General features: G+C 47.8%; 1 protein-coding gene and 1 long non-coding RNA gene across 2 annotated transcripts in view; both read left to right on the forward strand.

Moving 5' to 3' along the window:
* The window catches only part of LOC138980293 (uncharacterized), a 117,490-nt gene that overhangs the window by 89,837 nt on the left and 13,578 nt on the right, over positions 1-14,075 (forward strand). The window lies entirely within an intron of this gene.
* LOC138980292 (PAS domain-containing serine/threonine-protein kinase-like) overlaps positions 1-14,075 on the forward strand; it is a gene marked incomplete at its 5' end in the record, with an annotated part of 38,751 nt that overhangs the window by 18,468 nt on the left and 6,208 nt on the right. Inside the window, 2 exon segments of the mRNA XM_070353157.1 lie at positions 4,841-5,040; positions 7,571-7,704. Of these exon segments, the coding sequence (XP_070209258.1) occupies positions 4,841-5,040; positions 7,571-7,704 (334 nt within the window).

A 14,075-nucleotide genomic window follows, 5' to 3' on the forward strand; every position in this document is an offset into this window, starting at 1 on the left:
CCGGTTTCTGATGGAACTTCCGAAGCTATGCTTCGTACTTTCCAACAGTACATGACAGACATCACGCGGCGTCTTGACGCCACGGATGCCTCTCTTAAGCGTCTGTCGTCTAGTGTTCCCAACCCTTCGGTTGACACACAGGACGTGGAGTCTGAGGACGAGAGGCAGGAGGCTCTCCCTCGCACAGCTAGAAGGACGTTTGAACAGTTTCAGGACGTCCTTCCCTCCGACGCCCTCTCGTCCTTGGAGTCCGCTTCGGCCCGGGCGCGGGAGGCACACGCCGCGTCTGCTGGCGGCTCGTTTTATGAACGATCCGGCCGCCAGCAATTCGCGTTCCACCCTAGTCTTAGTGCCACGGTGGAAGCGGCAGCACATCGCCTGAGGAGTACAGATTCACGTGCGAACGCGACCTATGTTCCTCGGGAGGACGCGGATTCAGTGCCGTGCTTTCCTTCGGGAGGCGCACCTCCACTGTTTCCTCGTGTCCAATCTGTTTCGTCCCTCCCTTTTCCCTTTGACTCTCGAACTCTCCCTTTCCAGACTTCGAGTGTTCAGGGTGGGGCTGACGGTGATGTGTTCGTTGGGGAGGTGCCTTCGGTCAAGAAGGTGGAACTGAGCTCTGCTTCGTTCCACAATCTTGAGGCCACCGTTTCTTCCATTGTCGAGGCCCAATCACAGGCCTTGACATGGATGAGCACGCTGTCCACACTGTTGGACCCTCCCGATCGGGCAGAGTCCGATTCCACTCGGGTCCTTGACACGTTCGAGTGGATCGGGCTTTGCATGCCGTGCGATCGTGCGTGACGACTGCGGCAGAATTGGCCATTGGAACACGGGTCCACTTGTTGGCCCTGTTCCGTGATCATTTTCTGGCTACTTCTTTAGTGCCTCCGGATATGAGGAAGAGTCTGAGGAACACGTTTCCTCAGCCTTCTTCCCTCTTTCATCCGGGCACTGTCCGTTCTGTGGTGGAGTCCACACGCCAGAGGAACACTGATTCTCTGATGGTTGGCCTCGCTGCTTCGGCGACGTCGGCGGGGAGTAAGAGAAGTGCTACAGTCACCTCCAGCTCCCAGCCTCAGAAGAAGAAGAAGAAGAAGCCAGTTTCACTGCCTCCTTCTTCCTCCTCTCAGGCGCCTGTCGCGTTCCCCCCTGCGGCCCCGGCTTCTCGTGCTCCCAAGCGCAAGAAGAAGGGTGCTCAGACAGGTAAGGGTAAGCAGCACCACCAGGGGGGTGGTCGCAAGCCTGCGCCTGCCCGCCAGCAGAATTTTCAGTGAGTCCCGGCCCTACGTTGACGCCCCCTCAAGTTGCCCCTCTTTCGTCCGTCGGTTCCCTTTTTCGGGCCCGCGACATGTGGGGCAGACTGGTCTCCAACCAGTTTATCTTGAGGGTGGTGGGGTCGGGGTTTTCTCTACCGCTGTCGTCACAACCTCCATTGTCCGCTCTACCTTTGACGTTCCCCCCTCCTCGAGACCCTGCCAGATGGCAGGCTCTTCAAGACGAGGTGAACTCGTTGGTCGAGAAGAAGGCTGTCTACCCCCTTTCTCAGCCTTCTCCGGGGTTCTACTCCCGCCTGTTCACCGTCCCCAAAAAGGACGGCAGGTTCAGGCCGGTGTTGGACCTCTCCACCTTGAACTTGTACCTTCGCAGGTGCAAGTTCAAGATGGAAACCCCTTCGTCGGTCCGGTTGGCCATCCGGCCAAACGATTGGGCCACGTCTGTGGACCTCCAGGATGCTTACTTCCACATCCTGGTGGCCCCGGGGTACCGACATCTGCTCCGGTTTGTTTGGGAGGGCACAGTGTTCGAGTTTCGGGCCCTCCCATTCGGCCTGTCCTTGGCCCCGCTGATTTTTACAAAGGTGGTCAAGGAGCTGGCGGCGTTGGTCAGAGCTCAGGGTGTGCGTCTGCGTCAATATTTGGACGATTGGTTCACCCTGGCCCAGTCTCGCGATCAATGCCTCCAACACACCCGGCAGGTCCTGGACCGGACCCATGCCTTGGGGTTCCAGATACAGTGGCACAAGTCGGACCTCGTGCCAGCCCAGCAGTTTTGCTACTTGGGGATGGCGTTCGACACAGTGCTTTACACTGTGTCTCCCTCCCCGGACAGAATCCTCTCCCTGAGGCGAAAGATCCTCTCCATTCAGGCTTGCCGCGCTGTTCCTCACAGACGGCTGGCGGAACTGTTGGGTTCCATGGAGTCTGTCGCTCTGCTGCTGCCCCTTGCAAGGCTACACAAACGTCCCCTGCAACGGGCAGTAGCAGATCGGACTTCCAGGCCTCTCGATTACACCGAGTTGGTCCAGATCGGGCCTTGGTTTCACGAGGCTGTAGTCCAATGGCTGGACCCGATCTGGCTCAACTCTGCGGTGCCTATCCAACCGAGACGGCCGTCTCTCTTCCTGTACACCGACGCTTCTACGCGGGGTTGGGGGGCCCACCTGGACCTGCACGAGGCCCAGGGGGTCTGGACCCAGGAGGAGTCCCTCCTACACATCAACTTTCTAGAGTTGGAGGCGGTTCGTCGGGCTCTGCTGGAGTTTCGCCTCCTGATTCGGGATCAGGATGTGTTGGTCCACGGGGACAACACCACATGCCTAGCTTACCTTCGCCACCAGGGGGGCACCAATTCTCGGTCCCTCTCCCTGTTGGCGGAGGAGATTCTGCTCTGGTGCCAGACCAATCAGGTCCGGATGTCAGTCCAATTCGTTCCGGGGAAACTGAACGCCCTGGCCGACATTCTCAGTCGGGGCGATCAGGTTCTCCCCACAGAATGGACCATCGCTCACAACGTTCTACGGCGTCTGTGGGCAAGGTGGGACCGTCCTCTGATCGATCTGTTCGCAACTCGATTCAGCGCTCGGCTTCCCAGGTACGTCAGCCCATTTCGAGACACGAATGCGTTCCACGTGGACGCATTCACTCTCTCGTGGAGGCTCCTCGATGCTTACGCCTATCCCCCGACATCTCTGATTCCGAGGGTACTGGCAAAGTATCTGCAGGAACGGCCAAGACTGATTTTGGTCGCGCCTTACTGGCCAACAGCTCCGTGGTTTCCAGATCTTCGCGGTCTCACCCACGTAGACCCTCTACCTCTGAATCTGGACGGGGGAAGTCTGCTCCAGCCTCGATCAGGCCTCCCTCATCCACGTCCAGAGAGTCTGTGCTTGACCGCATGGCTCTTGTGCGCTCCAAACTGCTTGCACTAGGATTGCACAAGAGTTCAGTAGAGTTTTCCTTGAACGCTAAGAGGCGATCAACTAATCAGCTCTACGACTTACGCTGGAGAGCTTGGGCCTCTTTCGCCTTGTCCAAGGGGATAAAGCCGCTTTATCCCTCAACACAGGATTTGGCCAACTTCCTGGTGGAAGTGTATCAAAAGAAGAGTCTTTCTTCTAAGACTCTTCTTGGATACAAATCTGCCATCACTTCCACGATTGCGGCTGCTACTGGTCGCAGACCTGAACACTTGATCAGTTCCTCCCTCATCGCTAATGTCCTTTCGGGTATTAGCAATGCAGCGGTGTCTAAACCTCGGGTTTCATTTCCCAAGTGGGATGTCTTCCTGGTTCTCAAACTCCTGCGTAGCAAGGAGTTTGAACCCCTTGCGGGCATTAGTATCAAGTTCCTGACTTTTAAGACTGTGTTCCTCATCGCTTTAGCCACTTGCCGTAGACTCAGTGGTATTCAAGCTTTGAGTGGCCTGGAATTTGACATTGAGTTCACCACACATCAGGTGACGTTGGCTTTCCTACCAGACTTTCGAGCCAAGAATCAGAATGCCTCGGAGTTGTCCAAACCAGTAGTCATTCAAGCCTTGGCTCCCACTCTTGAACATGATGACCCTGATCGCTTCCTCTGCCCAGTACGTGCCCTTAGAGTGTACCTGGATAGAACACGTAGCTTTCGGTCTTCTAAGCGGTCACTGTTTGTCTCGCTTAATCCGAAGTACCAATCGGATATTTCTAGACAAACTTTAGCTCGTTGGCTGACCTTGCTTATCAAACAGGCTTATGTTCATGCTCAAGTGGATGTGGTCCCTGACATCAGGGCACACGAGATTCGGGCTATCGGCTCCTCGTTGGCGCACGTGCGGGGTGCCTCGCTCCAAAGCATAATGGCGGTCGCGTTCTGGAAGACTCCAGCCACGTTTATTAACCACTATATGCGAGACTTTTCCAGTCTCAGGCTTGACCAGTCGTATGGCATTGCCAAAGCAGTGGTTGCCAGCATGGTCACGTCAGTCTAAGGTATTTTTCTTGGGTATATTTTCTTTTACGGTAGTACTGTTCGAAAATTGCCTGGGTATCTTAATCCTTGGATTTAAGTGATTTTGATTAAGGAGTTTAATACTCTACATATCACCCTCACACCACTCTGGAATTCTGTGCAAGAATAGTACTGTCGAGGTAAGTGTTATATTGACTGTAAGGCTTCTTTTTAAGCCTACTGTCTATATGATACTTACCGAGACAGTACTATTAGAGTTTCCCTCCCGCCTCCCCTCTTGATATGTTATGGGCTTTTTGAGGGTCTGCAGCTCATAAAGAAAGAGGACGCGCCACCTACATCCTGTAAGGGGGAAGCACTCAGACAGTGCTTGGGATCCACGGTGGCGCATGGTTATGGGAGATAATTGTACCCACGCAGCGTTTTGTCCAATTTTTTCGGCCTACAATAGATAATGTGCAAGAATAGTACTGTCTCGGTAAGTATCATATAGACAGTAGGCTTAAAAAGAAGCCTTACATTCTCTCTATCTCTTTCTCTCTATCTCTTTCAGGTCCTCTCAGAAGTATTCCACCTGCTAAATTTGAACGCTGGTAAATTTGTTGCAGATGGTGTCGGGCGTGTCCTACCTTCACAGTCAGAACATTGTGCATCGCGACATCAAGGACGAGAACATCATCATCAACGAGCACTTCAACATCAAGCTCATTGACTTTGGCGCCGCCGCATACATGTTGCCTGGCAAAGTCTTTGGCACTTTCTGTGGCACCATTGAGTACTGCAGCCCTGAAGTGCTCATGGGAAACAAGTGAGTTGAACATTATTTTTTTATTTTTGGGGGGGACCTCAGTTACATGCAGGTTGCTTCAACCTTTAATGATTTGCCCTTTTTAAAAAAAAAATGTTTGTTTAATTAGTTGAACATTATGCTCATTTTTAGGACAGTGGAAACAGGCACGGTTGGCCTAGTGGTAAGGCGTCCGCCCCGTGATCGGGAGGTCGTGGGTTCGAACCCCGGCCGGGTCATACCTAAGACTTTAAAATTGGCAATCTAGTGGCTGCTCCGCCTGGCGTCTGGCATTATGGGGTTAGTGCTAGGACTGGTTGGTCCGGTGTCAGAATAATGTGACTGGGTGAGACATGAAGCCTGTGCTGCGACTTCTGTCTTGTGTGTGGCGCACGTTATATGTCAAAGCAGCACCGCCCTGATATGGCCCTTCGTGGTCGGCTGGGCGTTAAGCAAACAAACAAACAAACAAACAAACAAAAAGGACAGTGGAACCTGCCTTTGAAGGACCCACAAAACAAAGTTGTTTTAGACAGGTTATTATGAAAAGTTAAATTATATAGTTGAAAAGTCATTTGGGATACCTTGAGGGGGGTTGTTGTAGGTAGGTGGTTGCCAGGGGCAGGTTTGACTGAACTAGAAAACAAAACTCGAACAGGGACAGAAAGAAAGGACAACATCATCACTGACATGCACCTCAGCATCCAGTTTGAAGAAGCCGCTTTAAAAGTTGATTTCTTTTTATATTTCTCCTTCTGATTACCATGTAACTTGGATCTGAATTAAAGATTTCATGTCTGGCCGAAGTTAATAACTGATACACATTTTCAATTTAAGATTTCTTAACAAAAGGTACCCCCCGCGGGTAAGGGGGAGTCCCATATTGGTTGGGACTAGAAAGAATTTACCCGATGCTAACCAGCATGTCGTAAGAGGCGACTAACGGTTCTGTTTCTTCTCTTCTTTTGTCTTATTTCTGCCTTACCAGTCCTTTCACCTATATTTCCTTCCAAGAAAACTCTCCCTATTATTCCCTGCAGTTTTCCAATTCTTTTCTTGTTGTCTTATTTCTACCTGACTGGATCCATCACCTTTATTTCACTTACCAAAAGTCTTCTTTTCCACATCCTTATTTCTCTGCACCCCGCATGTCGTATGAGGCGACTAACGGATTCTGTTTCTCCTTTAACCCTTGTTAAGTGGTTCTTGTATAGAATATAGTCAATGTTTGTAAAGATTTTAGTCAAGCAGTATGTAAGAAATGTTTAGTCCTTTGTACTGGAAACTTGCATTCTCCCAGTAAGGTCATATATTGTACTACGTTGCAAGCCCCTGGAGCAATTTTTTGATTAGTGCTTTTGTGAACAAGAAACACTTAACAAGTGGCTCTATCCCATCTCCCCCCTTTCCCCTATCCCATCTCCCCCCTTTCCCTCGTCGCGATATAACCTTCGTGGTTGAAAACGACGTTAAACACCAAATAAAGAAAGTTAACAAAAGGTCACAGTGAATAGGAGCCATGTGATAGTCTTATGTCATGTTTTTGAGATATTTGGAAATTCTTGTAACTCTTTAGTCAGAAAAGAAGGATAAAATACTACTTAAATGAATTAACGAGACACTTATGATACTTTGAGTCTTTTAGACGGGATGGGAACTGGCGTGGAAGATTCTTTTTAATCTCAAAGTATGCCATTCCCAACTTTGGGGGGATTGTATTATCAAGGTTTTGTAATAGCGAACGAAGAGGAGAAGAAGAGAAAATGTAAGTTTTACGCCCTCACGTCAAAGCCATTTGGGGCATGTTACACGGGAAAACCCGGCTTTGTATGAAAATAAAAAATAAAAAAAATAAAAATGCGGGGGGGGGATGTAGACATCTGGCTGCCGGCTGCTAGAGGAGACCTGAAATGGGCTAGGGACCGGGTTGGGTCGTCTTGGGTCAGTGCTGAAATGGTTACTTTATTGACTGTTGGCCGAACGGACACCCGGGCTTCATATTTTTGCATGCATGTATTCGTGTTTCCAAGGCCTGAGGCTTTCGCTGTGACCCTGGGATCTTTATCGTGCACACGGGGGTGTTCGGACACCGAGGAGAGTCTGCACAAAGTTGACTGGGACACACATCCCGCGCCGAACTTGGGGGTTGAACCCAAGCTGAAAGTAACAACCGGTTTTAAAGCCAGCGACTCTACCGACTGGGCAAACTCCCCCCCCCCCCCCCCCCCCCCCCAATTTGTTGGGGTCAAGAAGTTCCATGGAGGGCGGGGGGTATGGAGTAACACAAAGTGTTTTGCTCAGAACATTCCCACCCAAGCAGAGCCGCGCTAGGGGTACGCATTACCGTGAAGCTGGCAGTCAGTGCTACCAAATGTCGTCTGTGTCTACCACTCGGTGGTGACTTAATGTGGGTCTATGTAAGCAGATGCCAGCGCAAGCAATCTGATGCAGAGTCAGGAGGCGGTTTGGTACAAGAGAACCTTAGAGGCCACAGGAGGAGAAGGAGAAGAGAAAAGGTTTTGTAATATTCCTCAAATCTTGCTGTGTGCAGATATCGTGGACCGGAGCTCGAGTTGTGGTCCATGGGCATTACCCTGTACACACTGATCTTCGGTGAAAACCCTTTCTTCAACGTTGAGGAGACACTGGAAGGGGTCCTGAAGCCTCCCACACAGGTGTCTAGAGGTCAGTCACCTTGATTTGCTTTGATTTGAAAATAAATACAGCAGACTTCCACTAACTCGCGGTCTTTGGGGTCCAAAGATTTTTGATCGCGATATATACAATTCGCGATGCAGTTTGGGGTCCAATTATAAAGGGAAGAAACTGCGTTCTCTTCTGAGTCAGAGAAAAACGCAGTTATTTCCCTTGTTGGTCACAAAAAGCCTGTGAGCGTCACGTTGGCGTGTGTGCGTTTGCCGTGTGAGTGCATGTGTGCGTGTATGTGCGTGCGTGTGTGTGTGTGTGCACGCACGCCTGGCATGTGGTTGTGCTACAATGTTCATGTGTATGTGTTACTGCGTTTCTCGCAAGTGTGACGCTTCTGTCGGCAACTAAGTTCTCAAAAGATTAACTGCGATGACACGTTTTCTTTTATCAGCAGATGACGATTTCTTTTCTTTTTTCTCCGACTCATAATGAATACATGTTGGGTTTAGCGCTGGTCTTATATTGACAACATACTATTTGACACCAACGATAGTTAGATCAGAATGATTGGTGGATCAAAATCATTGGTTGACATTTTTGTTTTTAGATGTGTCAGTTACATGGATAAGCTTTTTTTGTTTTGTTTTGCTTTGTGTGAGTCTGAGTTGACACGCGTTTTGTCTTTGGCAGAAAGCATGTAGATTTCTTCTTTGATTGTTTGCTTTTTCTGCCACCTGCTATAACGCAAGAAGCTGAAGCACTTCATGGCGCCTGTTGAAAATCCGGGGCGTCAAGCTGAGATCGCGATTAGCGGGACTTGAGTGTTAAATTGCATGCCTGACTAGATTGCAGAAGACTGAAGCGCAGTTTAAGCACTTGATTGGCGCCTGTGGCCATCCGGACCGTCTAGCAGAGATCGCAATTAGCTGGACTCGACACTTAACCTCTATAGGCACGTGGCCAATTTGACGATACCGATCGTGGCATGAAAGTTCTTGACTGAGTGGTGCGCGTGAAAGGTTTGTTTTTCTTTTGTTCGCAGGTCTCGATCAACCCGTAATGAACACAACCTGAAAACACACACACGTAGAACACTATTTGGAGAGACTGAGGGAGAGAAAGAGAGAGAGACTGATAAGATGCAATGACAATTTACTGCATGATGAATGGGTATCGGACCCAGAGAGAGATAGCGTGGTTATGATAGAACATATTTTCATGATCTGTACTATTGTTTGGCCTTTACGTGACTAATTTTGTTAAAAAAAATTTTTTTTAAAAGTTGGTCCTGTTTTTTTCGGGGTCCAAGAGGTCTCTGCGATATAGCCGAATTTGCGATTTAGTGGAAGTGTGCTGTATGTAGAGATATACAGTGGAACCCCCCTTGAAGCGAAATTACTACATTTAGTCAAGCTGTCGAACTCACAGAATGAAACTGAACACACTGCTTTTTTTCACTGAGACTGTATAGCATCGTCAGTCCCCCGCTCGTGGAAAAGGCAATGAAATTAAAAAGCCAGTTTAGCACGGTAGTGGTTGCGCTGAGTGGGAAAGCACGCTTTTCTGTACCTCTATTCTTTTTAGCTTTCTGAGCTTGTTATTAATCCAAACATAACATATCTATATTTTTGGAATCAGGAACTGACAAGGAATACGATGAGTGTTTTTAAACCGATTTTGGAAATTTAGATTTAATCATAATTTTTATATTTTTAATTTTCAGAGCTTGTTTGTAATCCAAATATAAGATATTTATATTTTTTGGAATCAGGAAATGGCGAAGAATAAGGTGAAATTGTTTTTGAATCGTTTTATAACAAAATAATTTTAATTACAATTTTTAGATTTTTGACTCACATGCGAAGCAAAAGTGAGTCTATGTACTCACCCGAGTCGTCCGTCCGTCCGTCCGTCCGTACGTCCGTCCCGGCGTCCGTCCGTCCGTCCGTACGTCCGTCCGTCCGGAAAACTTTAACGTTGGATATTTCTTTCGAATACATCACCTCAATTTAACTAATAGGAGTTACCTTACTTACGAGTGCTAGACTGAGAAGCGTCCTATGTTACCAGTACTAGACTGTAAACAAGGTCGCTAACTCTAGATTTCCGTCGGTATACCATTTAGGGGAGTAGTCTCCCTTTGTCGGTAGTACCTCTCTGCGCATGTGCCAATGCCCATAATCCCCAGTTTCAATTTCTTGCTACGGGGAGCTAGACGTGTATTTAGACCTTTCCCGTCTAAGAAGACTTCCTTCACAGGAACTACAACATTCACCTTCAATCACGGTTTGGGCTTTCCTTTTTAAGGGCGATTACTACGCCCGTATACATTCAATGATTCATCACGTTGAACAACGTAACGAACCGTGAAAATGAAAGTGAAACGGCTTAAAAATGTAACAAAGTTACTTGGTCATAAGTAGAAGGTACTTCAATCATCAATGATACCTTGTTGACACACAGAGCCTAACAGGCTCCGTTACTTGTCTTTTTTAACTAGTGAACATGCAATTGGACGACAACTATTCTTTACTCAGTCGTTACGAATGTCGAACAGATATTTACAGCGGTTGGACCGGTTTCATTGGCGCAATAGAACTCCGCGAACGATAACTTACCTTGCCGCTTTCAATGGAAAGCAACGGCAGGTCACCCTACACATCAATGTAGGAATACGAACAAGACCTTCAACTTCGAAATTACCCGGAAGTTTTTTGCGTTTTAACAGCTTTTTATCGACTACAGCGAGGTTTACCATGCGCGTTATCCCGACCGGAAGCGCATTTCTGATCCGAATGTTTAGGCGTACAAAGTACCGAGCGCCCGCGAAGGTTACATACGGCGTATGAATACTTCTGTCATTACAAACTGCGATGACTTTTGCGGGCAGCGTAGATACGGACCGCAGTACGCTTGAACGCTGATAGAACTGAAAGCGGGTTGTATCGAAGAATAACAACAACAAACCTCGCCCGCTTGGAAAGAAAACCAAACACTGAGATTGAGATATGCGCCTCCGGGAATATTACGGAGGGAACTTCCTTTACTCTCAGAGAAAGGCAAGTAATTCTCTCTCCTATGTTTCTGGGAAACGATGTTTTCTGCGGTTGGCAGATTATGGTTTTGGTATTTTGATCAGATGATCATGGTGGACTCACAGAGACCACGTGGTGGTACTTCTTCAAATTGGATAAAGAATACTTTCCTTGCCAACTTAACTGGATTAACTTGTAAACTTGTATGCGTGCATACATACACATTATATATATATATATATATATATATAAATATATATATTTAAAAAAAAAAAATAAAAAAAAAATTAAAAAAATTTAAAAATTAAAAATTTTTTTTTTAAATTGACAAGGAAGAATTAAAGTGTATACAAACACAGATGGGACATCTTTATTGGGATATAATCCTTTTTTCTTGGCAAAGGGTATCAAAGAAGTCAGTTGATGTTACAAATTCCATTTTCATGGAGTGTTTAAATCAGCTATCTGAGTGGTAAAAGATTTAACTTATGGATAAACTCAAGTGTTTACACTTTGAGATTTACACTCAGCTAAAATCTGTTGATACCACAGTGCCAGGAGACAGCTCTTCAAATTCAATTAGAACAGGCACACATATATACTTATGTTCTGTTCCAGTGCACAATTGATGTACATTACACTTGAATGACATGTTATGAATAATATACAGTTGAAACCATGCCTTAGGGGCATGAATAAACTTGGTTGTTAACACATGAGTATTACACTCAGCTGAGTTTTCACAACATGCAAGATCGAGCAAGGCTCTGAATAATACTCACAGGGGAGCTTCCTATAATGTTGTCATGCCTCTACTTATTCCTGGTTCGTAGGCAAAACCTAAGCCTTTGACCTTTAACAAGGCCACATCTCTACTGTTGTCACCTAATCCTACGACTAGGTTCTCAGAAGTAGACAACAGGACCTAACAATAAGAGGCCGCCCTTAAATAACACTGGCTCTAGTCAGGTTCATACAAGGGATACAATGTTTATCATTTCATATTATGGAAAATATAACATATTTGCTAAACGGATGTTGTTACAACACACAATTAACTATGCCTCCTAGACAGAGCGGCTACTCTCATGAGAAAGGTACTGGATAAACTCTTGGCACATCCATGCCGTTATCAGTACGAGGGGGAATTAAGTCATTTTGACATGTATTTTTATATACGTAGACATTATCAAACAGACAATGTCGGGCGCTCTGGGGAATACCTCCAGTAAGCACAGGAAGAGACAGGCTTCCTTTTCGCCCTGATAACTCCCAGGATCGTTGCGACAGCTTATGACAGACCCTCCAGCTGTCAGGCAAGACGTCCACTGGGCGTAACATGAGTAGAATCTCCCTGAGGTAGCTACAGCCTCGTCTGCAACCTCTCCCTTGAGGTGACCCCGAAACACGGCGGTTGACAGGACTGGGCCCCTCCCACCACTTTCTTTGCCAGGGTTCCCCATCATGATGGTGGCTTCATGCATTTTGACTACCAGTATTCAGTGCTGCAAACTGCCTGTAGCGATGCTTCAGCACCGGAAGGACAGCTCCCGCCCCCCATTGCCTGTCTACCACCTCCTGACGGACTGAGGAAGACCTAATGTTTAACGCTCTTGGAACTAGACCAACACTTCACGCCTGACCATATTCAGCAGTGCCCGGCTACACAGAAGTCTGGGAGTGTGAGGAGAATGCCTAGAGCCTCCTAGTTATCTTCATCACCTGGAATGGAGAGCTAATGGTTAGAGGCTACAACCTTCACACCGGGGAGCCGCCCTACCAGTAACAAGATGGCACCTGCAATCTGCATACAGATCACCAGTCAAACAGCGGTGGACAACTGAACAGGGTATAGTAGTCACATCAGTTTCCATGCATACTGCAAGCTCTTGAGGTCTCTAGATGTCTCCTTCGGATACACAGCTACAAGACAGACACTGCGTACCAAGATAAGAGGAATCAAAGTGTCTCAAGACATTTGCCTGAGGAAACGACTCTGAAGATCACTCACACTTGGAGTGGAGCTTGTTCAACAGGGTAACAGGCCCAAGAATCTTGCCATACAAGCGTCGGGCAACACGGGTGAGCATGTTCAGGCTACATCACAAGGCGGGGAGCTGTTGGAGATAACGCAGAGACGGGGGAAGAAGTGCTCTGAGATCGTCAAGTACAGAATGCTTTCATGACCTGTGGACGGACTCAGCGTAACAACTTGTAAGAGTTGCCCCTTCTTCCTGAATGTCATCTGACACCCGCATCAGCCATGGGATGATGATAGAAATGTCAGATTGTACAGTCGACACTCAACAGAGGATGTCCGACACCTGTAACAGGTCACATCTCGACTGATAATGGTAACAACTCTGGCAGAAGCATCAACAAGAGAGATGACAGTAGACGTCCTAGAGAAGGGATGGGCCGTTTAAGATCACTGGGCAGGTGCCCCTGAGATGATCAGCAGCTTTTGGAAGACAACCTACCCCAGGGTCAGGCAGTCCTTAGGCTACAAAACCTCATGGTTATCATCCTTGGACCAAGTCAAGAACCGCCCTGATATGGCGCTTCGTGGTCGGCTGGGCGTTAAGCAAACAAACAAACCAAGTCAAGGCAAAACCCTTCAACAGGGACAGCACTCAACCTACGTCATGCTTCAGAGACGGACAGACTTGACTAAAGAGGGAATGTCTCCCGAGGTGACTCCGCCCGTTTTTCCTTGGACTTTCCAGGAAGGACACTGAGAGATAGTCTGAGGTCTGGCCAGCCATCCGCACTATGAGATCCATGGGCCAGATTTCATAGATCAAGGAGGACCTCTCAGCCCATGCGGATTGATTAGTGCTGCCAGACATCTTGGACTGGGTAAACCATACGTCCATCCATCATTGAGTCAAATTTTCCTGGAACAAGAAGAGCTTCCTCTACCTTTAGGGGTATTGGGTACGGCCACAGACACACTTGGATTTGGGAAGGCTCAGCCACCCCTTCCAACCGAACCTTGAATTGGACAAGCTTCGTTTGCCTCTTACAACTAGCGCTCTAAGATCCCTGGACCACAGAGATAAGACCTAGAGGTATTCCTCCCCCGAAAGGCATAATGAGTGCGGCAATACCTTTGACAGTGGGTGAATGTGTCCATCCCATCCATATGTAGACTCTCAGATGCCTGGACTCAAAAGCTAAAGGAGCTGGAGGAAAGAGACACAGTGAGATCCTAGCAGGAGCTAGGAATACCACACAAGGCTATCTCCCTCGCTCCCAGTCTACGGTGACACAAGGTTATTGGGTGAGTATAAGTTGTGTCACTCTAAGAGCTTGAGGTAGAGACACAGTGAGATCCTAGCTGGAGCCAGGAATACCACACCAGCCTTTTCT

Source organism: Littorina saxatilis, linkage group LG11, assembly GCF_037325665.1.
Source record: "Littorina saxatilis isolate snail1 linkage group LG11, US_GU_Lsax_2.0, whole genome shotgun sequence".
Lineage (NCBI taxonomy): Eukaryota > Metazoa > Mollusca > Gastropoda > Littorinimorpha > Littorinidae > Littorina > Littorina saxatilis.